The sequence below is a fragment of the Schistocerca cancellata genome, chromosome 8, assembly GCF_023864275.1.
Source record: "Schistocerca cancellata isolate TAMUIC-IGC-003103 chromosome 8, iqSchCanc2.1, whole genome shotgun sequence".
Classification (NCBI taxonomy): domain Eukaryota; kingdom Metazoa; phylum Arthropoda; class Insecta; order Orthoptera; family Acrididae; genus Schistocerca; species Schistocerca cancellata.
The window spans coordinates 111,652,671-111,680,358 of NC_064633.1; the positions used below are offsets into that span (position 1 = coordinate 111,652,671).

At 42.3% G+C, this 27,688-nt stretch overlaps 1 protein-coding gene across 1 annotated transcript in view; it reads left to right on the top strand.

The window, feature by feature from the left end:
- Positions 1–27,688, top strand: part of LOC126095409 (cholinesterase 1-like) — a 162,113-nt gene that overhangs the window by 11,130 nt on the left and 123,295 nt on the right. The window contains exon 2 of the mRNA XM_049910207.1: positions 23,931–24,047. Within this exon, the coding sequence (XP_049766164.1) occupies positions 23,931–24,047 (117 nt within the window). The remainder of the gene's footprint in view (positions 1–23,930; positions 24,048–27,688) is intronic.

The following is a 27,688-nucleotide window of genomic DNA, read 5'->3' on the forward strand; positions in this document are numbered from 1 at the left end:
TGTACTAATACACGACGTCATCCTTCCATCCAGCGTATAGTTCATACATTAAGAAAACAAGCTTCTTCTACCACCATTTCCAACTAAATCTGCACTGTAGTGCTTTACAATTAAGTAATATGATGCATGGCAGCAGGCAGCACTCAGTTTTCTTTTTCTTCTTGCTACAAACCACAATACAAAATCTAGTCGTTACTAGTTTAGTGGGATGTACATGTAGCAAAGCATTTGCTATCGAATCATATGGAACTTTATAGCACACATCTTAACAATAGTACTCTGCTGGAGGGATGAAATTACGTGTTTTTTTTTCTTTTTTTTAACCTCATGGAAGACAGCATACGTTGACAGAATGATAGTATTGTATATCAGTTCCATGTTTCAACAAAGATCAGGGGGTGTTAAGATCACAGTGTAATCACAGCTATCATATTAAGAGCAGATCTAAGTGTGATTTATCTAGGAAAAAACAAGAAAAGGGAGCATTTTCACGATAATGCTTTATGCTTCACAATGTGTGTTAACGAAGTATAAAAAGTACATCATAAAACAATAGTACCTCTTACAGCATCGTTGACTTCATCAAAGATGCTCTTACCGTAGGTAATACAGGTCACTGACACCCAGCACATGACGTAAGGGTTGCTTCACATTTAACACGAGCACCGATATGTCTGACTGGAAAGAACACTACTCCCACTTCTTCCTCGAAGCAGATATTACACAGGTGAGCATTGTCAGAAACCCCCACAATCACACGGTGTTCTGTTGGTGCTTTCAGGAGATTTAACGCAGTTTAACATCAGCTGCAACCTGTACTGTAATTTTTTGCGTCACTCTTCTGTCATATATTATCCACAAAACCCTTACCCCTCGCAACAAGCGCAAACAAGCGCTTGGGAAACCACACAGCATGTTCAAGCCATGGGATATTCGTTTCGTCCCAATATTTCAACCCTCCAACCACAACGGAAACACACGGCATCTTCTCCACCACCAGCATAAAAGAATCCAGCTTCACCTAGTTTCTCAGGACGTTGCTTAATTGCTAATGACCAATCTTTGAAAGACGCCAGTTTCACACAGTATAATGTGTATTTATAGTGAGCTAACCTAGTCTCCCATACGTCACACGTTGAACTGCATAACGATGCAGATTAGAGAGATGATTGTGAGTGTATCTCCATTCTGCACAGGTTACAAGTGTTGTGCGAAATAAATAGTTCGACCCACCGACATATATCCCCAACACACTCAGACATCCACTATGTTACAGAGCGACATGCTTTCAGAGCTCACTTTATATATATATATCCAACACTAAAGATCGAAGACGCTGACACATCTGCTCGTGTGATCACGACATCGCTTCTGGCCACATATTCAAAATTTGCTTGTAAATGTAGTACAGTTGACTAAACCTAGCGCAACTGCGCTGTTTTTCTGCATGTATGTATTTCAGTTTCACATGGAAAGGCTCCCTAAGCCTACTCCGGACCTACCATTGGTGAATCCACATTCAGACATCATCCCAAACACATTGTCTGTAGATTCATCTTCGAACCCTATCCCAAACATAACACGTGGTGAATCCACTTATGAGCTCTACCACGATTCTGTCCTGAACTTACTGTTTACCATGGAGGCCCCCAAGTGAAGACAATACACGTACATGTAGAAAAATGGCGCATTTGCGCTAAGTGTTCACAAAATCATTTCGTGCCTCTTCAGGGTACTATTGTTAACATCTGTGCTGTAGAATTCCATCTGATCCTATAACAAGTGCTTTTCGACGTGTACACACCACTAAGCTAGTAGCGATTAGATTCTGTATTGGGTTTTACTGCAGGGAGGAAAAGAAAATCTGAGTGCTGCGTATGACCATGCATAATATTATTATAGTATAAAGCCTTACACAGTAGATATAACCGGAATTGGTGATTGACGGTGCTGGATGGAAGGATGATGTCATGAATCATTACTTTAATAGGGGGAGTCTACACACTGTAGAGACATTGTAGCATATTCCACTGTCAGAAGGAGAAACTGGTATGGATGTAATGGGAATACAAAAAAAATCCATCTAAAGCAGAACGGATGATGCTGAGATGGACCATCACCCGTATTATTGCAGTGGTCTTCTACGAACGACTACTAGTTTATGGATTCAGATAATCAGAAGGGATATGTGTGGCTACATAATGTTTGGGAGAAACATTTATATCTTCCTCTGCTAAAAAGGAACTGGTTTTTAAGCTCTGATTTATAGCTACGGAAATGAACTGATTGAGTGTGATCCTGTCTAAATGCTAGCGATACGGAAGTACATTTAAAAAATCCGTATGGGGTGTATTTGGTGCGGCAGGTTGTAGTTTCAGTGGAACATTTGTTAATTATAGATGGGAGTAACCTACACAGCGTCACTGTATTTACACAGTTCTGACAGCTGTTTGGGACCAATGTTACATGCATCTGATTCCAATGCACCATAGGATTACTGGGCATTTTTTCTTCAGGCAGATTACATTTCCAAATAATATTGGAGTCTGTAGGCATGTATATGACATGGAACACTCCAGTTTTAATGGAACATGTGTTAATGACGCGAGGGAGTACCACATACAGTATCACTGTCCTTAAATAACTCTGATGGGCGTTTGGAGATTAAATTACACACATCGCATTCCATCGCCCTGCTGGATTACTTCCTAAGAAAATTACTTTTCAAAATCAAATATACGCCACAGAAGACTGTATTTTTAATAGCACATTTGTTAATGTTGGAGGGAGCATCATGCACAACATTACTGTATTTAAATAGCACTGAGTGACGTTTGGAAACTGTGCGACAGTACTCCGCAAATAACCGTGTTTGCATGCTTGTATTCCACAATTATTGCATGCGAAATCTGTTGGAGTAGATATACCATCTTGCAGTGAATTTTCATTGATCCTAATCGAGTGACTGAAATCACTAACAGCACATCCCCATCTCAGTGCTCCCACTATCTTAAGCAAAACAATACCACACATCTATTCTCGCTCCACTGCAGCAAACAGCACTTCCTGCAGACCATGCGTGTTCACGGCACTTTGTTGCTTTGGAAATACGTCCTGTGATGACTCTCGAGCTGTTAATTTTAACGTAGCAACACCAAGCACAATGAATATTGATGCAATAATACTGCTACTTTGATAAAGAAGGGAGTGCCGAGACAGCCATCAACTGCTCCTCGACAAATATGTCAGTATGCTGCATAGATACCTCCGTCTTCTTACCTCACTACATATTCTCAGATTTGACTATAACTTTGAGGTCATCGTCAGTTGCTGTATCAATAGTGATACACGTAGACCCATTTGTGATTAATAGATACATACTGGTGATCAGTAACGTCTATAAGACAGCTCCACGCTGCGTAGTCTCTGCCTATCAGTCTTGTGAGCCAGATCTGTTCATGTTACGTGGCTGATCTGTGAAGCAGAAGCATCATATGGATGCTGCTAGGATCGTATATGTTGGCATATGCCATTTGAATGGGTGATGGAAAAAAAATCTCTGGAATTTTTCCCGGAAACGTAGCGGCTGTGATTACGATATGTATCGAAGTATACAGGGTGTTACGAAAAGGTGAAGCCAAACTTTCAGGAAACATTCCTCACACACAAATAAAGAAAAGATGTTATGTGGACATGTGTCCGAAAAAGCTTAATGTCCATGTTAGAGCTCATTTTAGTTTCGTCAGTATGTACTGTACTTCCTCGATTCACCGCCAGTTGGCCCAATTGAAGGAAGGTAATGTTGACTTCGGTGCTTGTGCTGACATGCGACTCATTGCTCTACAGTACTAGCATCAAGCACATCAGTACGTAGCATCAACAGGTTAGTGTTCATCACGAACGTGGTTTTGCAGTCAGTGCAATGTTTACAAATGCGGAGTTGGCAGATGCCCATTTGATGTATGGATTAGCACGGGGCAATAGCCGTGGCACGGTACGTTTGTATCGAGACAGATTCCCAGAACGAAGGTGTCCCGACAGGAAGACGTTCGAAGCAATTGATCGGTGTCTTAGGGAGCACGGAACAGTCCAGCCTATGACTCGCGACTGGGGAAGACCTAGAACGACGAGGACACCTGCAATGGACGAGGCAATTAATCCATTAAATTTCGGGCATGCAGCCGCGCAAATAAAATTTCTTCTAGAAGAAATTTTATTTGCGCGGCTGCATGCCCGAAATTTAATGGATTATTCATTACGCCGCGAGAAGTTGAAAATGCACGACGAGGCAATTCTTCGTGCAATTGACGATAACCCGAATGTCAGCGTCAGAGAAGTTGCTGCTGTACAAGGTAACGTTGACCACGTCACTGTATGGAGAGTGTTACGGGAGAACCAGTTGTTTCCGTACCACGTACAGCGTGTGCAGGCACTATCAGCAGCTGATTGGCCTCCATGGGTACACTTCTGCGAATGGTTCATCCAACAATGTGTCAATCCTCATTTCAGTGCAAATGTTCTCTTTACGAATGAGGCTTCATTCCAACGTGATCAAATTGTAAATTTTCATAATCAACATGTGTGGGCTGATGAGAATCCGCATGCAATTGTGCAATCACGTCATCAATACAGATTTTCTGTGAACGTTTGGGCAGGCATTGTTGGTGATGGCTTCATTGGGCCCCATGTTCTTCCACCTACGCTCAGTGGAGCACGTTATCATGATTTCATACGGGATACTCTACCTGTGCTGCTAGAACATGTGCCTTTACAAGTACGACACAACATGTGGTTCATGCACGATGGAGCTCCTGCACATTTCAGTCGAAGTGTTCGTACGCTTCTCAACAACAGATTCGGTGACCGATGGATTGGTAGAGGCGGACCAATTCCATGGCCTCCACGCTCTCCTGACCTCAACCCTCTTGACTTTCATTTATGGGGGGATTTGCAAGCTCTTGTCTACGCAACCCCGGTACCAAATGTAGAGACTCTTCGCGCTCGTATTGTGGACGGCTGTGGTACATACGCCATTCTCCAGGGCTGCATCAGCCCATCAGGGATGCCATGCGACGGAGGGTGGATGCATTATCCTCGCTAACGGAGAACATTTTGAACATTTCCTGTAACAAAGTGTTTGAAGTCACGATGGTACGTTCTGTTGCTGTGTGTTTCCATTCCATGATTAATGTGATTTGAAGAGAAGTAATAAAATGAGCTCTAACATGGAAAGTAAGCGTTTCCGGACACATGTCCACATAACATATTTTCTTACTTTGTGTGTGAGGAATGTTTCCTGAAAGTTTGGCCGTACCTTTGTGTAACACCCTGTATAAGGCAGCGGTCGGCAACTGGCAGAATGCGGTCCAAGTCCTGAACGCTGAAGGTCACAAACCAGCCTTCCAAAAATATTTTTTAAGTATTAATTATGTAATCAAATTATTTAAAAAATATTTTTCCGTAGATAAAAATTATTTGAGCGTCACCATTATAATTTTCTCTCGTAGTGTGCAATTAACTGCTGAATAATTATAATTCTTAATGTTTAGTCACAGGTAGATTAAATACATGCTGTGCAGCGCAGAGGACAACGCTGAATAGCGGGGGTGGAAGGGAGCGAGCTAGCCTGCCAGAGGATCATGCTATGTCGATCCACGTAAAAGCTATGTACAGAAGAATACAACAAAAGAATTCTGTTTAATGAACAAGGTAATTTTATAAATCAGTTTAAAGCTACTTTATGAAACGTCGGGTGAGTTCATTCGTCGGCGGCCTTCTTTGACAACGGAAAGCCTCCTTTGCAGTGTGGCTCCTTTAGTATGTGGCAGCATACACTTTGACACGGAAGTAGCTCCTTTTCGGTGCATCGGCAATTGCTGTGTGCCGGGCGCTGGCATTTTCACAAAGAACGAATCTAAATAAAGCACACAAATTTTGTCGCCACTTCGTCAGTAGTGGCGATCTCGTTCGTAGCATTTCGTTATTATTAAGGGTTATAACGTTTCTTTTGCATTGATATGGATCCTAAAAAGCGTAAAGTTGATAGTGAAAACTGGAAGAACAACAATATTGTTTTACGGCGCCTTATAGACCTGGAGCTGTTCCAGTCATACACAACTGTCACTCTTGTTAAAAGACGTAATTTAAAGCGACAATACTAAACAACTCATCAGCAGTTCCATAAAAATTATCGTCTGGGTAGTGAAGCTCCGATCATACCTAGCTTCCTGCAAAAAAAAAAGCACGGCCTTCCTAGTTCACCCTATAAGAGAGAAAGAGAAATCTGCAGAAGCTGCGACGCGTGTGTGTTGGACGCTCAATAAACACCAGAAGCCATTTTCAGACTCTGAGAAGAGAAAGAGGATGTTGTTGCTGCAGTTCAAGGTATTCCGTTGTCGGCAAGAAGCTATTCATGAAGGACCGAAATTTTGGCTGCCGAAAATAAAAGCAGTTTGCTCGAACTTCTGCAGAACGCGCCTTGCTACGCCATAGCACTAGATGTAGCTGTTTCTACAGCGGAACGGCCCTCAGCGTACTGACGGCGAGGTGAATTGGGCGCGGCGCAAGACAACTCGGCGTGGCGTTGTATACGTTCTGACGTAGGGAAATCCACTCAACCACCAATCAAAAACAAAGAAGAGTAAACGCACATTTTCGGAAGGATATCTACATTTTAATTATATTTTATGTTTCTTTATAAAGAAATTTTAAATTAATGTAAAAATTTTTCGTTTCATGGTCCACTCAAAAAGATTATTCATTTGTTATTACCTTAAAAATTGTTTTATTAAAAAGAATATTCGCCAATAATATATACGGCGAAATAATAACAGATGCACAATTGTTATAAGTAGAGGGCACTTTTTACTGTTACCAATCAGGTTACTCTTAAATACTGCGATATAATGTTTTAACAGACTGAAATTTACTTTACTTATGACAGTGAACTGTGTGTTCTGTACGGACAAGTTACTCTGTAACTACAACATATGGTATGTTGGCATTTTATACGTTCCAAAATTTATTTTTGTAAACTTAGATATTTTTTCACTAACTGTCTCTATCTTATTAATTACATTTTTAACATTGTCTAACAGATCTGAAGATGGGCAGCTAGCCCGAAACCGGTAATTGACAATAAAGAATAGCGATCGAAGACTGAAACTCCATATTTTACTTAATGAACGATCGCGGAATTCCCAGTGAGACAACTATGTCTAGTTTTGATAAAGATCCGGAGATCTTGCTGGCCAGGGTAGTTGACTTACACCTTCTAGAGCACGTTGGGTGGCACGGGATACATGCGGACGTCCATTGTCCTGTTGGAACAGCATGTTCCCTTGCCGGTCTAGGAATGGTAGAACGATGGGTTCGATGACGGTTTGGATGTACCGTGCACTATTCAGTGTCCCCTCGACGATCACCAGTGGTGTACGGCCAGTGTAGGAGATCGCTCCCCACACCATGATGCCGGGTGTTGGCCCTGTGTGCCTCGGTCGTATGCAGTCCTGATTGTGGCGCTCACCTGCACGGCGCCAAACACGCATACGACCATCATTGGCACCAAGGCAGAAGCGACTCTCATCGCTGAAGACGACACGTCTCCATTCGTCCCTCCATTCACGCCTGTCGCGACACCACTGGAGGCGGGCTGCACGATGTTGGGGCGTGAGCGGAAGACGGCCTAACGGTGTGCGGGACCGTAGCCCAGCTTCACGGACGCGGTTGCGAATGGTCCTCGCCGATACCCCAGGAGCAACAGTGTCCCTAATTTGCTGGGAAGTGGCGGTGCGGTCCCCTACGGCACTGCGTAGGATCCTACGGTCTTGGCGTGCATCCGTGCGTCGCTGCGGACCGGTCCCAGGTCGACGGGCACGTGCACCTTCCGCCGACCACTGGCGACAACATCGATGTACTGTGGAGACCTCACGCCCCACGTGTTGAGCAATTCGGCGGTACGTCCACCCGGCCTCCCGCATGCCCACTATACGCCCTCGCTCAAAGTCCGTCAACTGCACATACGGTTCACGTCCACGCTGTCGCGGCATGCTACCAGTGTTAAAGACTGCGATGGAGCTCCGTATGCCACGGCAAACTGGCTGACACTGACGGCGGCGGTGCACAAATGCTGCGCAGCTAGCGCCATTCGACGGCCAACACCGCGGTTCCTGGTGTGTCCGCTGTGCCGTGCGTGTGATCATTGCTTGTACAGCCCTCTCGCAGTGTCCGGAGCAAGTATGGTGGGTCTGACACACCGGTGTCAATGTGTTCTTTTTTCCATTTCCAGGAGTGTATTTCGTATTTTGTGAGGGGAAAATTAAATTAAAAAATAGTAATGAATATGTTTTTTTCTGGATTTTTCAACATAAATATGCCTATCTACTGTATTCTATTTTTTTGTGAGGAAATAAAAATTAAAAAATAGTGAAGAATATAAGATTTTTCTTTTGGACTTAGATAAAAATTTTCAAAAGTATCTGGACCCTAAGTAAAGTTACTTGCCGAACCCTGAAGCAGGCGGTGTTACACTGGATCAGTGTTTGAGATTGGGATAAACGAGTAATCTTTAATACTGGTGATATGTAGCATCCACCGTGCACTCTACATCCGCTTGCAGTGTATTTGTTTCAGTAATCGCTGTCATTGGAAGCGTTAACTGCCGTGAAGTGCCTAGCAGTAAGCATATGGAGCGACCTGAAGTAGAATGCGTATATGGGGTTCGGATATATGTGCTGGCCTCTTAAGGGACTCGATCCAAACAGTAAGAGCTGAAGAGTAGGCGAGCTAATGCACAAGAATATGTCAGGCTCAAATTCTTCTGTATGGATTTTCAAGCAGCTAGTAACGACCCACCAAGATCTGATGGGGTAGTAAGCGAGTGCCCGCTTACAGACTTTTATTATTTTTTTTATTTACACGTCAAGATCCGTAGGGCCAAATTGAGGAGCAAATCTCCAAGGTCATGGAACGTGTGAGTACGTGAAATTACAACATAAAAGTAATAACAGATAAAAATAAAATGTTCATGAACCCGAAAAAAGTAAACTGTTGTACTACAATTTGTCTCGAGGTGTGAGAGGTCCTAAAACGACTGCTCTTGTTGGAGGAGACGCTGACATTGCTTTGGTCTGGTTTGTACTGGTTGGTTAATTATCTCTCCATGTACGAAGTGTGTAGGTAGTGCGTTTGCTTCCAGATACATAACTATCTCTGTGCATATGCATATTACTCTTGTGGGTATACTCTGCCCTAGACGGAATACAGTATCATGGTCGGTCCACTATAAATCAGTAAGTGGATCGAAACAGCATATCCAGACACTCTGGGATGATAATAGCGTTGAAACATAGGATGACACGCGTAAAACTGAAATATTAAACACCTTTTTCCAAAGCTGTTTCACAGAGGAAGACCGCACTGCAGTTCCTTCCCTAAATACTCGCACGAACAAAAAAATGGCTGACACCGAAATAGGTGTCCAAGGAATAGAAAAGTAACTGAAATCACTCGACAGAAGAAAGTCCACTGGACCTGACGGGATACCAATACAATTCTACACAGAGTTCGCGAAAGAACTTGCCCCCCTTCTAACAGCCGTGTACCGCAAGTCTCTAGAGGAACGGAAGGTTCCAAATGATTGGAAAAGAGCACAGGAAGTCCCAGTTTTCAAGAAGAGTCGTCGAGCAGTTGCGCAAAACTATAGGCCTATATCTCTGACATCGATCTGTTGTAGAATTTTAGAACATCTTTTTTGCTCGCGTATCATGTCATTTCTGGAAACCCGGAATCTACTCTGTAGGAAGCAATATTGATTCCAGAAACAGCGATCGTGTGAGACCCAACTCGCTTTATTTGTTCATGGGACCCAGAAAATATTAGATACAGGCTCCCAGGTAGATGCCATTTTCCTTGACTTCCGGAAGGCGTTCGATATAGTTCCGCACTGTCGCCTGATAAACAAAGTAAGAGCCTATGGAATATCAGACCAGCTGTGTGGCTGGTTTGAAGAGTTTTTAGCAGACAGAATACAGCATGTTGTTCTCGATGGAGAGAAGTCTACAGACGTTAAAGTAACCTCTGGCGTGCCACAGGGGAGTGTTATGGGACCACTGCTTTTCACAATATGTATAAATGACCTAGTAGATAGTGTCGGAAGTTCCATGCGGCTTTTCGCGGATGATGCTGTAGTATACAGAGATGTTGCAGCATTAGAAAACTGCAGCGAAATGCAGGAAGATCTGCAGCGGACAGGCACTTGGTGCAGGGAGTGGCAACTGACCCTTAACATAGATAAATGTAATGTATTGCGAATACATAGAAAGAAGGATCCTTTATTGTATGGTTATATGATAGCGGAACAAACACTAGTAGCAGTTACTTCTGTAAAATATCTGGGAGTATGCGTACGGAACGATTTGAAGTGGAATGATCATATAAAATTAATTGTTGCTAAGGTGGGTGCTAGGTTGAGATTCATTGGGAGAGTCCTTAGAAAATGTAGTCCATCAACAAAGGAGGTGACTTACAAAACACTCGTTCGTCCTATACTTGAGTATTGCTCATCAGTGTGGGATCCGTACCAGGTCGGGTTGACAGAGGGGAGAGAGAGGATCAAAGAAGAGCGGTGCGTTTCGTCACAGGGTTATTTGGTAACCGTGTAGCGTTACGGAGATGTTTAGCAAACTCAAGTGGCAGACTCTGCAAGAGAGACGCTCTGCATCGCGGTGTAGCTTGCTGTCCAGGTTTCAACTGGGGGCGTTTCTGGATAAGGTATCGAATATATTGCTTCCCCCTACTTATACCTCCCGAGGAGATCACGAATGTAAAATTAGAGAGATTCGAGTGCGCACTGAGGCTTTCCGGCAGTCGTTCTTCCCGCGAACCATACGCGACTGTAACGGGAAAGGGAGGTAATGACAGTGGCACGTAAAGTGCCCTCCGCCACACACCGTTGGGTGGCTTGAGGAGCATTAATGTAGATGTAGATGTAGAACAGCACATAGAGGTAAAAAAATGAGCAGTGCCCTGATTAAGTGGCGAATCTCCCCCTACTCTTGTAGTAGCAGTGAATTATGCGTGGAGGTGTGAAGCTGTTGCAGCTGTGTAAATGATTCAATTGACGGTGTATTTGAAGCTTTGTGACACTGTTAGAATCGTACAATGGAGCTATGCTACATCTGAATACGATAGGATTAGGATACGAGCAGGAGGACATTTATATACATACAGTCGATATCGATAAATTGTGGATGTTATGCTTCAGAATTTCTATTTTCAGTCCACCTACACTCTACATGGTTATGATTTTCACCTATTCTCTACATGGTTGTGATTTTCACCCTGTACGTTAGTATGTTATTTTTCTCGTTGTGATGGCTCTCTGGTCAGTGACGGATAGAGGAGTAGACAATCTTCCACCTAATGAAACAGTGCTGTCGGAATGTGATGACATTTCGAAGAATTAGCAGGAGTCTGTGACCTGGCGGGGGACCTCTATTACTCGTCGAAATCAGGTGGTTTCAAATATCATATATCGAAAAGATCGTGAGAATATGGCAGGTAAGCGATACTCTCATGAAAGGAGAGTTGAGAGGTGATATCTATAGCGCTTATTCTGCGTGTTGTGGAAAGACATATTACAGTCTCTAACATACGACTTCCGAAGTGAGTTTAGTGGGAAAATTAGGGACTAATACAAAAATTTTCACCGGAAACAATCAGTAGCACAAGTTTTTGTTTTGTCGGTAAATAAGAGACAACATTCTTTTATGAGTTTTCTGTGTCCATTAATGGATGGACCGACATATTAATTGGTAAGGTAAATTTACACCTACATCTGTTCTCGTACTTGATTAGCCATTGTGTGGCGCGTGGCGGAGGGTCCTCTGTACCGATATTAGTCATTTCCTTTCCTGTTCCTCTCCAAATAGTGCGACAGAAAAAAGACTATCTATTTGCCTCCATATGAGCACTAATTTCTCATAGTGTATCTTTCTGGTCCTTACGGGCTGGTATTTTCCTTTTGTTCACTGGGTCTACCTTTCTGGCATACTTCGAAAATACACTATTGGAAATGGAAAAAAGAACACATTGACACCGGTGTGTCAGACCCACCATACTTGCTCCGGACACTACGAGAGGGCTGTACAAGCAATGATCACACGCACGGCACAGCGGACACACCAGGAACCGCGGTGTTGGCCGTCGAATGGCGCTAGCTGCGCAGAATTTGTGCACCGCCGCCGTCAGTGTCAGCCAGTTTGCCGTGGCATACGGAGCTCCATCGCAGTCTTTAACACTGGTAGCATGCCGCGACAGCGTGGACGTGAACCGTATGTGCAGTTGACGGACTTTGAGCGAGGGCGTATAGTGGGCATGCGGGAGGCCGGGTGGACGTACCGCCGAATTGCTCAACACGTGGGGCGTGAGGTCTCCACAGTACATCGATGTTGTCGCCAGTGGTGGGCGGAAGGTGCACGTGCCCGTCGACCTGGGACCGGACCGTAGCGACGCACGGATGCACGCCAAGACCGTAGGATCCTACGCAGTGCCGTAGGGGACCGCACCGCCATTTCCCAGCAAATTAGGGACACTGTTGCTCCTGGGGTATTGGCGAGGACCATTCGCAACCGTCTCCATGAAGCTGGGCTACGGTCCCGCACACCGTTAGGCCGTCTTCCGCTCACGCCCCAACATCGTGCAGCCCGCCTCCAGTGGTGTCGCGACAGGCGTGAATGGAGGGACGAATAGAGACGTGTCGTCTTCAGCGATGAGAGTCGCTTCTGCCTTGGTGCCAATGATGGTCGTATGCGTGTTTGGCGCCGTGCAGGTGAGCGCCACAATCAGGACTGCATACGACCGAGGCACACAGGGCCAACACCCGGCATCATGGTGTGGGGAGCGATCTCCTATACTGGCCGTACACCACTGGTGATCGTCGAGGGGACACTGAATAGTGCACGGTACATCCAAACCGTCATCGAACCCATCGTTCTACCATTCCTAGACCGGCAAGGGAACATGCTGTTCCAACAGGACAATGCACGTCCGCATGTATCCCGTGCCACCCAACGTGCTCTAGAAGGTGTAAGTCAACTACCCTGGCCAGCAAGATCTCCGGATCTGTCCCCCATTGAGCATGTTTGGGACTGGATGAAGCGTCGTCTCACGCGGTCTGCACGTCCAGCACGAACGCTGGTCCAACTGAGGCGCCAGGTGGAAATGGCATGGCAAGCCGTTCCACAGGACTACATCCAGCATCTCTACGATCGTCTCCATGGGAGAATAGCAGCCTGCATTGCTGCGAAAGGTGGATATACACTGTACTAGTGCCGACATTGTGCATGCTCTGTTGCCTGTGTCTATGTGCCTGTGGTTCTGTCAGTGTAATCATGTGATGTATCTGACCCCAGGAATGTGTCAATAAAGTTTCCCCTTCCTGGGACAATGAATTCACGGTGTTCTTATTTCAATTTCCAGGAGTGTACATCTCGGAACCTTTCGGTTTGCAATTGGGAGGACTGGAAGCATATTGTTCAACATCTTGGTATTTACCCCCAGCGACATTTAAGTGCCCAGTCCTTCTGAGAAAAACGGTACAATTTTTGTGAGCCTGGAATCATTAACAGATGTTCTGCTCAGGGAGCGGTGGCTTGTTGGCTGGGAGCGGCATAGCCCCTGAGTGCGGGCGGCAGTGGGGATGTGGGTGGAGGTATTGTGGCGGTGGAGGAGAGAGTGAAACATCCTACTGCCCCCATAGACCGATGGGTCTCAACAGAATTAGTTCGAGAGCAGTACACTGAAATTTTAAGTGCTTACTTCCACCAGCAAGACAAAGCAACCGACTAACAAAACGTAAGTAGCGTTGTACATCTTCAGGTATTCGACAATGGTTACAACCCATTTTGGCATCATATCAGTGACATATAGACAGGTGGGTGGAAGCGAGGGCAACAGTATCACAGACTTCGTTCGCGAACTGGAGCAGCAACTAGGTGTTTTTCGTTGCAGCGAAATCTTTTAACAAAAGTTCAGTCTCCCGCCTACGCAGGGAAAGATGGCCATCGTAATAAAATCACCTATATTATCGAATTTATACAGTGATGGTTGGTATTAACCTTATACTACAACTCTTCTGTCCTGCTCTTTGGCTAACCTAAGAGATTTCGTAAGTGATGAGGCATTTGGTTACCTTAAGAGAGTTCGAAAGTGACGAGGTATCCTGTGACAGAGGTAAAGTACGTACTTAGCACTCCGTAATGCGCCAAAAATGAGTTTATTATTCTAGTCTTGTGATGTAGAGCGTAAAAGTATAAAGCTGGTAAGGAAAGATCTTTTTACCTGATGATGGAATACTTGGAAGAAATATAACCTATGCTATACTGCAATAGAGAATTTTCACAACAAGTAACGATACTTTAGCGCTGTCTTTGAAAATAAAACGTATAAAAGGAAGGAATCTCCATTCCACACTAGAAATTCGAGAAGTATGGACAGCAAAATTCACATTTTGGAATGGGTGAAGTGGATTTTTAAACTGCATAGTGTAATGGTACTTGAATTACGCAACCATTACGGCACCTCACCTGAACCTCTCGATACCACCAATATTCTACTGTGTTTCTGCAAAGTAGTTGGCATATTTCTGAGACAACATTCAGATTTGATTTCATCGATATGTTTATATTGCAATGATATTATTCTTATGTGTATTCTTTCTTTTGTCACTATGATCTTTGACGTACTTGAAACTCTGATTTTTGGGCACGTAAGCGATTATTAGTTAGTTGTTAAGTTGTTAGAGAGTCGGACGTTGAGAAAATCAAGTCGTGGACGTCAAGTTGGAAAGATGCATATTGTAGTTGGCTTATAAAATGTGAGGAAGATGTTTTCAAGCTGTTTTGTATTGTGAAGTGATGTTTTGTGTTTACGTGGTATTGCAATTAAAAGGAAGTGTAACTTAAATTCGGAGTGCTGATTATTTTTTTACATCACCATTGTCCAGCAAAAGTTTAATCTTGAAGAATGTTTTGTGAAGCGCATCTACAAAACTTTTGAATATAGCAGGATAAAACCTAGGCCTCTTTGCATCCGAGCTTGGAATCATAACCACCTAGATTTTCAACGATTGAACCATGATTTTACGACGAGACCAGCGTGGGAAATACGAAACGATGAGTGCCTAGTTTTTTGATTATTATATGAATTGACTTTATTAACTGTGCTCTAGTGACACCTGCCACATAATATGACTGTTGTTGCCCGATAATGCAGTATTTAGCAGCGTGAGCAACACCACAATCGTTATTAAAATGCTACCTTTGTTGTGGTAGGGTTGTTAGAATAGTCAGTATCGGGGGTGGAAGTGTAGCAAGAATACTTTTGAGAAAATGTTTGAAGGTTCTGAGGAAGGTAGAATGAGGCAGCTGATACCCTACTTTTTCGTCACTCTTTCTAATAAGCAGGAAGAAATTTGCATTTTTTGTGCTCCGACAGGAGCATTTTTCCGCTTGTTTTGGTGTCGTCTTGTGCTGTCTTCTATAGATTTTGTATCTCATACTTCGAAGAATGGCACTGAATTTCCCTTCAGTCTTTTGTTGTAGATAAACGATAGCCTGTAGGTCGTGAGAGCCTCACTTCGCAGTTCAGATGTCCCGACAGAAGCCTGACACGGAAGCAGATCCCCGTTGTGGAATGTGAAATACACACCTTCCGAACCGTGTCGAATAATTCCTATCGATTGTATTTAACCTGACTTTTATAAGATGAGATTGCCCGTCACTAACATCAGATCAGTGGTGCAACTTCCACGCAATCCTTCATTCACAATATAATGAATGGATATTGCAGTGTTCTAAATGTACACCACTGGCCATTAAAATTGCTACACGACGAAGATGACGTGCTACAGACGCGACATTTAACCGACAGGAAGAAGATGCTGTGATATGCAAATGATTAGCTTCTCAGAGCATTCACAAAAGGTTGACGCCGTTGGCGACACCCACAACGTGCTGACATGAGGAACGTTTCCAACCGATTTCTCATACACAATCAGCAGTTGACCGGTGTTGCCTGGTGAGACGTTGTTGTGATGTGTCGTGTAAGGAGGAGAAATGCGTACCATCACGTTTTCGACTTTGATAAAGGTCGGATTGTAGCCTATCGCGATTGCGGTTTATCGTATCGCCACATTGCTGATCGCGTTGGACGAGATCCAATAAATGTTAGCAGAATATGGAATCGGTGGGTTCAGGAGGGTAATACGGAACGCCGTGCTCGATCCCAACGGCCTCGTATCACTAGCAGTCGAGATGACAGGCATCTTATCCGCATGGCTGTAATAGATTGTGCAGCCACGTCTCGATCCCTGAGTCAACAGATGGAGACGTTTGCAAGACAACAACCATCTGCACGAAGAGTTCGATGACGTTTGCAGCCGCATGGACTATCAGCTCGGAGACCACGACTGCGGTTAACCTTCACGCTGCATCACAGACAGGAGTGCCTGCGATGGTGTACTCAAGGACGAACCTGGCTGCACGAATGGCAAAGCGTCATTTTTTCGGATAAATCCAGGTTCTGTTTACAGCATCATGATGGTCGCATCCGTGTTTGGCGACATCGCGGTGAACGCACATTGGAAGCATTATTCGTCATCGCCATACTGGCGTATCACCCGGCGTGATGGTATGGGGTGCCATTGGTTACACGTCTCGGTCAGGTCTTGTTCGCATTGACGGCACTTTGAACAGTGGACGTTACATTTCAGATGTCTTACGACCCGTGGCTCTACCCTTCATTCGATCCCTGCGAAACCCTACATTTCAGCAGGATAATGCACGACCACATGTTGCAGGTCCTGTACGGGCCTTTCTGGATACAGAAAATGTTCGACGGCTGCCCTGGCCAGCACATTCTCTAGATCTCTCACCAATTGAAAACGTCTGGTGGCCGAGCAACTGGCTCGTCACAATATGCCAGTCACTACTCTTGATGAACTGTGGTATCGTGTTGAAGCCGCATGGGCAGCTGTACCTGTTCACGCCATCCAAGCTCTGTTTGACTCAATGCCCAGGCGTATCAAGGCCGTATTTACGGCCAGAGGTGGTTGTTCTGGGTACTGATTTCTCAGGATCTATGAACCTAAATTGCGTGAAAATATAATAACATGCCAGTTCTAGTATAATATATTTGTCCAATCAATACCCGTTTATCATCTGCATTTCTTCTTGGTATAGCGATTTTAATGGCCAGTTGTGTAGCAGTGAGCAACATGTCCGTAGCACGTCTTTGCCTCCCAGTATCGATAGTATCGTTGGTACGTGGAAAGCACTCTTTATCTGTGACTGATGTGCAGCTGCGTGTTTTATCACAAGAACGCTGGTCGCAAACAGGAGATACGTTTAGCGCAGACCATGTGGAGGAAACTCAGATAGAAAGAAAGTGTTGAGACGTATTGCTAAAACGCTGTACCGAGTAAACCACTGGGAAAAAAATTGATGATCGAAAGAAAACAGTTTTTTCTATTCATTTTACATTGCGAAACAAACCCATAAAAACGCTCGTAGTGTTTGCAAGTGTTATCACGGATTCTTCTAAAATCTTCGTCGTTATATACAAGCTTACTTCTTTGTGTAATATATTACGCTACACCTCACATAATTTTGCTGCAAGGTTTTTCCGCATTACGTACTTTCATTCGACAGAACGCTCTCCATTAAACATTAATTGTATTAATGCCTAGATTATTACACAAGTATTGCTGTATAAACATTTATGTCTCTAGAAGTCAGCAAAACCTCAGGCAAGTTAGTAGACTAGTTCACATTGTAGCTAACGTTTTTATAAATTTGCTGATTCCTGTCGACAATTTTTACACCAAAATGAAGTGTTCTTTATCTCTTCGCAGGGATGATATGGTGTATCAATCGGACATATTTAGAACTAACGTTGCATATAGCTTTCGATATTAATTTTTAGTCTCGAAATCGTTGCAGATTATTTTATAGACTATGTAGAGTGCTACTGTAGCCATGGGATCCTTGGCTGTTACTAATCCAGATTATATCCCTTAATCTTTTTGTGTAAGTCTGAGAAGAATCTATCACAGCGCTCTTGTCCCTGATGCAGTGTACTTTTCTCCTAGACAGTCATCCTTATCATTACCTTGGGCATGGTTATGTGAATCCTTGTTTGTGCAACGACAACAAGTTACGACCATGGTTAGTTACTTATCTGTATACATCTCTGTGAGTGACACGTTTAACAAGCCAAGCCCTTAAATTCTGCTCTGCGTGTTAGAAAAGACTAATTATCTTATTTGCTATTCATCCTTGCGGTCTTTTACACGATCTCACATAGGACACCATGCTGCAGTCTTGGTATAAACAGGACGCTCATAAAACAGAGAAAGATCTTTTACTCACTAACGGCAATGTGTGCAGGGAAATGGATAGGCAAGGTTTCCAGTCGATAACACTTCACAATGTGTAAGAAAATTGTAGCGTGTACACGGACATCTAGAGAAAATGACGATGATGGTAAATAAGAGACTAATTGATTTTGGTTTCAAGTGTTTAAACCAGGCAGATTTCGTTTTATTTCAACCAAACCGGCTGGACTTTCGTAAGGCCTGAATAGCCTTTAAAAAATAAGAATAGAAAAGGGTAAATACCTCAGTTCCAATCACATGAGTTGATGGAGGATGACGCTCTTATTGTCCTATCGACATCTAAGTATCTTTTCCACAAAGTCTCACTATCAGTATAAGAAAATTACGTACTCTTCTGTGTGGTAGACTATTAGCTGCCGACACCTCATTTCAAAACTTTGTTCCTTTAATTTAATATAAATGAAGTCACGTTGTAAGTGACTCGTCCTGTGTATGATTTTCGAATGAGGGATGCGTGTCTTTGCGTTTCGACAGTGGCTGTGCATTAGGCTGAACACGTAACCGTACACTGTCAAACTAGTTTCTAATGCCGCTGTTTCACGTGACGTATGCAGCACGTAGCTCATGTCGTACGATGTTTTGTGCACGTAGGAAGCAGGCACTCCAGATGTCAAAATTATACAGGCGATAGTGCACCTCAGGCTCAGTACTTTGAAATAAGGAGCCGTTGGTGAAAATGAATGTTTCAGCCGATAGGAGGTCTTGAGTAAGTAGTGCTTTCGAGGCCCTCATTTGGAACCTGCTCATCTCTCTGCATCGGTTCTCTTCATGTAGTTTTGCTGTCTCTGTAAGCGGAATCAGTATGTACAGTAAGTGTTGGCCACATGGAAAGAAAGGTGGGAAAATGTTTGTGGAATTGCTAAGTTCGTTGTGTGTGCTCCCACTTCATGTGGATTTCAGACTGTGTTTCAGAGAAATTACTAACAAACAAGAGATAACCAATAGTATAAATTTAATTACAGAACAAAATCATTTCCGTTTTGAGAAGAAATATTACTTAAATTATGGTTTCCCAGTGAGCTCTCCAGTATCAGGAATATGTTCATAAAACATTTACAACGAAATCATTGCTTAATAACCACAAAAAGACTATAATATTTTCTTCTGGTACACACCTGTTGACGATGTATCATGTCTGGCAGGTAAACCAACTTAAAACATACAAGCTCCATGCAAACATAAGTAGGATATAGAACAACTTTCAAACCACTACAGGCAAAGGAAGAACAAAAAATATTCATTTCCTGGACACAACAATTATTAGCAATGATGACAATCACAAGTTTGACATTTATAGATGACCAACAGCAACAGGCACAAAATCAGCCACAAAACCATAAACTAGCAGCTCTCCAATGCAGGACACATAGACTGAATGAAATCCCACATAACGCACAAAAACATGGAAGACAGGTGGAAACAATTCTACAAATAAACCTAACCAATGGACATAACTCCCATATTGCACTAAAACTCGATAACAGGACCCAGATTCAAATAAAGTTAAAAGATAACATGGAAAAGATAAGAGAACCACAAAAGACAAAAGTCCACAAGGATCACGAATACTGCAGTACACACAGTCACAGAGAACAGAACCACCGATATAGATCAAAATCAGTATATAAATTATCAAACACACACAGATCGTCACTCAGGTTATTAAATGAACTGAAGAAATAAATAGAATGGGACGGCCTACTGCCTGTCGAATCCCTGAAACAGTTCTGAAGCGAATGCTACGAGTGGTTCCTTCATCTTCGGAATCAAATCAAAGTCACAAGGGCTTACGTCCGGGGAGTATGGTGGATGTTACAGTACTTCCCAGTCCCAACGACCAAACAGAGCAGCCGCAGCTTGGGCTGTATGCACCCCTACATTGTCGTGCAAAGTTATGGGTGGGTTGCGCAGAATGTGTCGCCGCTTCTTTCGCAAAGCTGGTCGCAGGTGATGCTTCAAAAACGAACAGTAATACTATGCATTGACGGTCTGCCGTGGAGTAACGCAACCCAAGCAACATATACAGTGTCTATAATAATTAATAGTGAAAAATGACACATTTGCCATTATCTCACAAACGGCTCCTTTGCGAATCTTATTTTATTCGATTATTTTGCTTTTGTTGTATATTTTCACCCATGTCAGTATTCAGTATTAATTACGATACATCCTACACGTTCCAGTGAGTGGGTAATCAGTATATCTGGCAACGACAAGCAGAAATTATAAAACACATAAGAAATCGTCCATCAAGCACCAATCCTGCAACAAGGTAAAATTATTATAATAAAGAAATATAACAGAAAGCTTCTAAATATAGAGAAGAACTTCCATTTACAAGAGGCCTTTAAATGAATAAGAAAGCAATTAACTGTCAAATTAATATAAGTAATAAGTTAGTCTCCATGTAAGCCAGAGAGACAACATAAAAACCACGAGAAATAGAATAAAGCTATATGAAACTATAGCTCATACAATCTCACCAACACCACCATCACCTCCTCCATACTTACATAAAAATAAAGCAAAGACTACTATAAAACCAATATTATCAGTTCCCAGAATGAGATTTTTCACTCTGCAGCTGTGTGCGCTGATATGAAATTTCCTGGCAGATTAAAACTGTGTGCCAGACCGAGAATCGAACTCGGGACCTTTGCCTTTCGTGGGCAAGTGCTCTACCAACTCAGCTACCTAAGCACGACTCACGCCCCGTCCTCACGGCTTTACTTCTGCCAGTAACTCGTCTCCTACCTCCCAAACTTTCCAGAAGCTCTCCTGCGAACCTTGCAGAACTAGCACTCCTGAAAGAAAGTTTCCACTGTCCAAATTCCTCACCTTACCCAATGCGCCCCTCCCGCTGAAACACATAAACACCAAACGAATGAAATAAAGGAACCGTGTGCTCCCAGCATTATGCATCGAAAGGCGACAGAGTAACGGTAGTCAGCAGTTGGTAATACTACAGACAGTATATGCACAAACAAACTAAAAGTTTTAGAAATACTTTCGTAAAAAGGAAGTATAGATGTGAAATGTGTATGCAGGTGTCAAGTATAGGACATCGTGAACTGTACAGAACAACCAAGTAATAATTCCATAGTGGTGCATATAATTACAAAGGACTATACTAAATCGTAGACGGAACAAAAATCTGTTGAAAGCCTAGCGTAACATGTGCTGAGAAACTTGCTGTTAAAGTAGATATAGCCAAACAACTATAATGTAATAACATATTTTGAACTGTTTCATAACATACATAATATTTAAAATGTAGTGAGAAAACCAATATGTAAAACAGGTTGCTGGAGATGCATAGAAAACAAAAGCAGAGAAACATGTTTGGCAACAAAACAGAAAGCCTTTTAAAATACTCATACTGTACTTCACAGTAAAAATGGTTATTGAACTCATATTAATTTTGACCAGTTATAGTCCTGAGAATGATTGCCATTTCTTCAATTTATGTGTTTGGTGGATTCCCTTGCTTATTCCATTTTTGATGATGTTGATTCATATATTGGTTTTTAAGTATACACTGACGTGACATCAAATGACATAAGGCTTTCTTTCTACGCCTGGAATTTCTATGTCTTGATCCCCCTATTTTAACCCTGAAATTTTCTAGGTTTTGTTGTTTTCAAAGATGTACATCTTACATAGTATTGTGTGTGTGTGTGTGTGTGTGTGTGTGTGTGTGTGTGTGTGTGTGTGTGTGTGTGTTTGAATGTGTGTGTGCATGCTCGGTGAAGTTATAGGGTGCAGCATTTCTAAAATTATTGACTGGTCTTAGACGAATATTTTGTCTCTTTCAGGGACGTGTTTTTGATGTTTCTTAGTGTTCGTTGGATGTTACTCTGGTATCTTCAGTTGGATCATTGGTCATCTTGGTAACGTAGTTATCAATCAAGAAACCCAGGATTTTGTTTGTTTACCCCTTTTCTTTCATGACCATCATTACATTATTATTACCTGCTTTTGTCAGTATACATTGGTGTTATTTTAGTGGCTGTTGAACCTTCTTGCATGGTCTTCAAGTATTCAGCTTTCGTTTCTTTTGAGTATTCGTTTCATTTCTGCAACAACTCATTTTGTTGTCATGTTTCCATTAAAATTTGGTGTGCTGAGCCTTTCTTTTCCTTTATATTGTGTTCATATTCTGTTAAAAACTCTTATATATATGTGTGTGTGTGTGTGTGTGTGTGTGTGTGTGTGTGTTCCCTTGTTTGGCGAGATTTATGTTAGGTGTCGATTCTGTCATGGATATTATGTGATTCATTCTTGACTTTTTTATGATTGTGTTGAGCTTTTTGCTTTGCTTTTCCTGTTTTTGTTGCAATTCCACTTACGGTTGTGTGGCTTTACTCTTTCTGTTATTTCGCCATTTTAACTGATATTCCCCACAATTTAGTCTTCAAATACGGTTGATACTACAGCTTCAAAACAAGACATTGATTGTGTCGAAATTTTTTATTAGTGTCAGAGATGGAGTTCATCCCTAATAAGGGACAACGGAAGATACATAGATGTATGAAAAAATAGTCTAACCAGGCCCCAGTTTAAGTCTCCTTGGAAAATATGTAGAAATATTTGCAACATTATTTCTACACAAACTAAGAAAACATGTGGACAAGATAACAAAGAGTAAAACACAAAGGATATTTTACCAACATATTTATTTAAGAAATGGCAATTACATATTTTCTATGGAATGAGATAGTATGAGATATGGTAGTTACCCTTTATACCATGTTGCGATTGCCCAGTGTGTGATAGCTGAAGAAAACTGTGTATGAAACTACCAAAATATTGACAAAAAGTTATCATACTGAAGCTAAATTCATAGTATGAAGCTGTTTCGTTAGATATCCTAAGACGACACAATTGTATGTGAGACACTTGTCAAGCTAGGAGCGTTGAATGTCGACACAGACAGACGTACATATGCCACAATGATTCAGCGTCTTACAAACATTACGGATAACGCTACACGGGCCGTTAGCACTACACATGCTTTTGTTTGATATTTTATGCTGTGATGCTCCGCTACCTTCTTGTCGCTACATACGATTCACTTCTGTCTATTACGTTCGCGCATACGTCTCCACCGTAACATTAGGCCCTGCAAGAATCAAAATATCGCTGTACGGTAAACACATTTTTCGGAGTCCCAGAATTGTTCTGTGTTAGAATTCACTCATAAGCTGAAACTGCACCCTTGGATGTCGACGAGACATAAAAAGAAGCACTAGCTTTCACTTCACCACTCCGCTTGACTGCTCTGCTGTAGTTGCGTTTGGCTTTTGTTGAACCAAAAGGCCGCTGCAAGGTTTACGACTAAATCAATTAACTTATTACTGTTATACATTCTTCACGCTTCGATTCATACGAACAAATCTAGTGTACAGTTTTATGTGAGTACGCCTCGTGATTCAGCTGCTTCTGTTTACGGTAATGCTCTGCGTGATTTCTGCAGGATCCCATCCCTTACTCGTCTAATGGCAGCGTGGAGGCACTGGAAGACGCGCCGCACTGCGCCCAAGAGAGCGGCGGAAAGGAGGACTGCCTCTACCTCAACGTCTACACAAGGCAGGTCAGTGACCTGGACAAATCTCTGACAGCAGTACTGTTTAATACACTTTTCGACAACATTTTCGTTCAAGGCACGTGAATGGCGTTATTTGCTAAGTAGTGAGTGCTGAAATCGAAAATGTTTGTTTTTGGCTTTTGAGCTAAATTTGCTTGAGACACACTACTCTCTTCCTATAGAAATCCTCACTAACGTTGCATATTACTTACTATTCTGCATCTTAACTTAAATATTCTGCAGATTTAATTGTTAAAAAATAATCGCAATACATACAAGCAATAACCACATATGACTTTCAGTTCGGAAATCTAACTCCAAGAAATGAAGGTGGTTTGGCAGCGCTGCCGATGAGTCATGCTTACGCCGTCGGCACACGGACCGTGCTGTCGGACGTTAACGTTGAGCGTGCCAAGTTCAACGTGCTGCTGAACGCTCAGGAACGATGCGACTTGTGCATACGGAATGTGGGCCCCAACGTGGTATACGCGTTCGCAACGCACTCCTGTGGCAATTGAGGGATGTTTCCAGTTCGTAAATCACACAGTTTACTCAACGGGCGCGCGTAAAATTCCCACGTTAGCTGCATTAAAACGCACATTTCCTCCATCGTCCAAAAAAAGGAAAGTACCATGTCCAATCAATAAGGACACAGGTTTACAAAAGTTCCATTACGAACAGTGCGTTACAAATTTGGAATACTTCTGCGCGTAAGATAAACATTAGTTCATCATTCCCACATTTTAGTAAAGCCCCAAGGTCAGTCTTACTTGATCACTGTTCCTACCCAGTATCAGAATCTTTGCAACATGTGAATTACGAAGCGTAAAAGCAAAAGGAGCAAAATATCTTTATACAAGTAGCGCAAGCTGTCTTGTAGATTAAGCCAATCGAACAAAGTCACCCTTCAAAAAAGGTGAACTTATATTTACATAACATCAAATACTATAGTACAGACTTATATTAAACTAATAATAAAGTATCAGAACCTGATGAAAACGCGAATATTAGGAAAAAAACCTTGTAAAACTCAAGACGCGGACCACCACCCCACCATTCAATTCTTTACAGGATAATGACGCTACTCATGACGCTAAACCAACATCACGCCTGTAGAATCTGATCATATTATGTTACCCGTTACTGAAAACTTTAATAGTAGATATTTTACTAATTGAAATTTAATTATAACAAACTGTACGAAGAACAGTGCGTTTTGGGTGGATCGTCAGTGTGTCGCTGCCTTCAAATAGCCTACTCTCATAATACGGAAGTTACAATAATTCTTTTGCCACGAATATGCTGTTTCTCATTATTTTATTGGAACGAATCACACAGTTAACAACGCGTTTTCCAGTGATTCTCAATTTGCTGGTGCTCAGAAACAGCATATATACATATAGGCTTGAAATGAGTGCCAATATGGCGCCTCACAACTCTGTACTGAAGGGAGACGGCGTGCTTGTGACGTAGGTAGCGTTGTGCCATCTCATTGGTCAACGCTTAGACGCACGCTCAGAATATCTGACACGCCAGATATCGCTCTGCACGTTCGGAAAGACTCCCGAGCGTGCTATTCCACGCTATGACGTCAGAAACTCGGCACGCTCAACGCTCAACGTTCGGATGCACGGTCCGTGTGCCGACGGCTTTAGAAACGTTTTATCACGTTTGCACTTGCATATCAGCAGCAAGAGTTCGCATAGTTGTTAGAAGTAACTGGCTGCTGTACTAAATTCTTAAACTTCGTGTTAACTCAGAAGAAGAAACGCCTTGTAACTGTGTAAATAGCGCAAATTTATTTTATTATATCTGTGGTAGTTAACTCTGAAATTGAAAAAACAGGAAAATCATCTGTTGTAAAAAGGCGCTACGAACTTTATTTCATTGTAAGGTTTGTTACCTGGACAAGAAATGGGCCATCCTCCTCTCCCCCCTCACCCATGTCCAATGCTGGTGATAATGTGCTACACCCCCTGCATGATTTAGAGGGAATCAACGGACCACACAACGCACTCTTGGCGAAAACAAGGAAAACTGTGAGATACCGTAATTTACTATCTGCTATCAGATCTGTACATCACAGTGAAGAATTTCCGATACTAGCTCCTACTGAGAATGTGACAGTTAGGCGAAAGCAGTGACCAAACGTCGAAGAGAGCAAAGGAGATGTGCGTGACGTCCTTACGTTTCAACACCACTGTGAATCAGATGGGTCACACTTCTTGTCTCAATGATCTTGTTTGTGTTGAAACACTGTCGTAGCTACGGGATGAGCTCTTAGGTTACTGATTAAAATGATGGAACCTGCTTCTTCAGCGTTCACTGTAACATCCATGCTGTGTTTCTTCTGAATACTTCTCCAAGAAAGGTGCCGTAGTTCTTTGTAATGTCAGTTATGGAATTCTTGACCATGATGAGTGGTGCTTTTTCTTAGAATTCCTTTATAGTCAGAAAACGGTACTTCTCCACAGTGGGATCAAATTCCTTTCTATTCCGATTGTCTTTCGCTTAATGTAGAAGAAACATGAGAACTTTAAACAGCTGTTCACACTTATTCAGACTTTGAAGTACAAACGGGGTGTATATGAAACTCTGAAAGTAACTGCAACTCTTCTCGAGATTAAACTTGAGTATACAAAGCACTGCTGCATTCTATAAAAACCAATAGCAGAAAAATCACTGTTATGAGAAAATATTGCTTGCTCGAAATTATCTACTCACTGGACTCTCGTTGACTCCAAAAATGTATATCTAACTTCGCTGCGCATTAAAGTTGGGTTTCCTCAAAACAAAACTCGACAAAACTTCACGCGGGTTCATGAACTTGGGAGAGAAGATTTCATGGGTCCCTGATGCAAAAATAAAGGAAAGAGTATTTATAATAGCATAAATTATGGAATAATGTATCATGATTTATTTCTTGATATGTTGAGTAAAATAATGAGTTAAGTTGAGATAATGGCATGACTGATTTTGAGAAGTGTCCGCCAAAACTTTTTGGGCAAACTTAGGACAAAGAACTGTTACGATATTGTATAATAACTATTGAGATAATACCACCTTATGGGATTTTAAATGTCACGCAAACTACATTTCTTGAATGTTAATTTGCATTTCTTGCCGGACAAACTTGGCGCCGTTAGTGACGAATATGGAGAACTGTTGCATCAGAACATCTCAAACTGAAAAGTGTTATCGAGGCAATTGGAAGACCACAATTTTGTCCAGCAAATGGTGGTCCTTACAAAATGACGTTCGTGTAACAAAGTATAACAGGAAGTCAGGAAGGAAACATTTTTAGGTACGATTCTTTTCTTTACTTGTACGTTACTCGTTTCTTAGATTCCTTTACGTAATGCCAGTGCTTTTTCTTTCTGTTGGCATTTGCAAGTCTGGTTGCGAGAGTGTCTCATTTTGTTGGATACATGTAATACATATGTTGTGTAAACAAATCTATTATTTCGGAAAACTGATGCCGATACACAAATTGTGAAATTAGATCTGGATTCAAAAGCGAATTATATACCAAAATGAGTTTATATTGTTCTTGTAAATAAAATAAAAACAGATTTTTTGTTGATAGTTGATCTTAGAGCATTTGACGGCAAATTGAAGCGAATTTCTTTGCTTGAACTGGCTACACT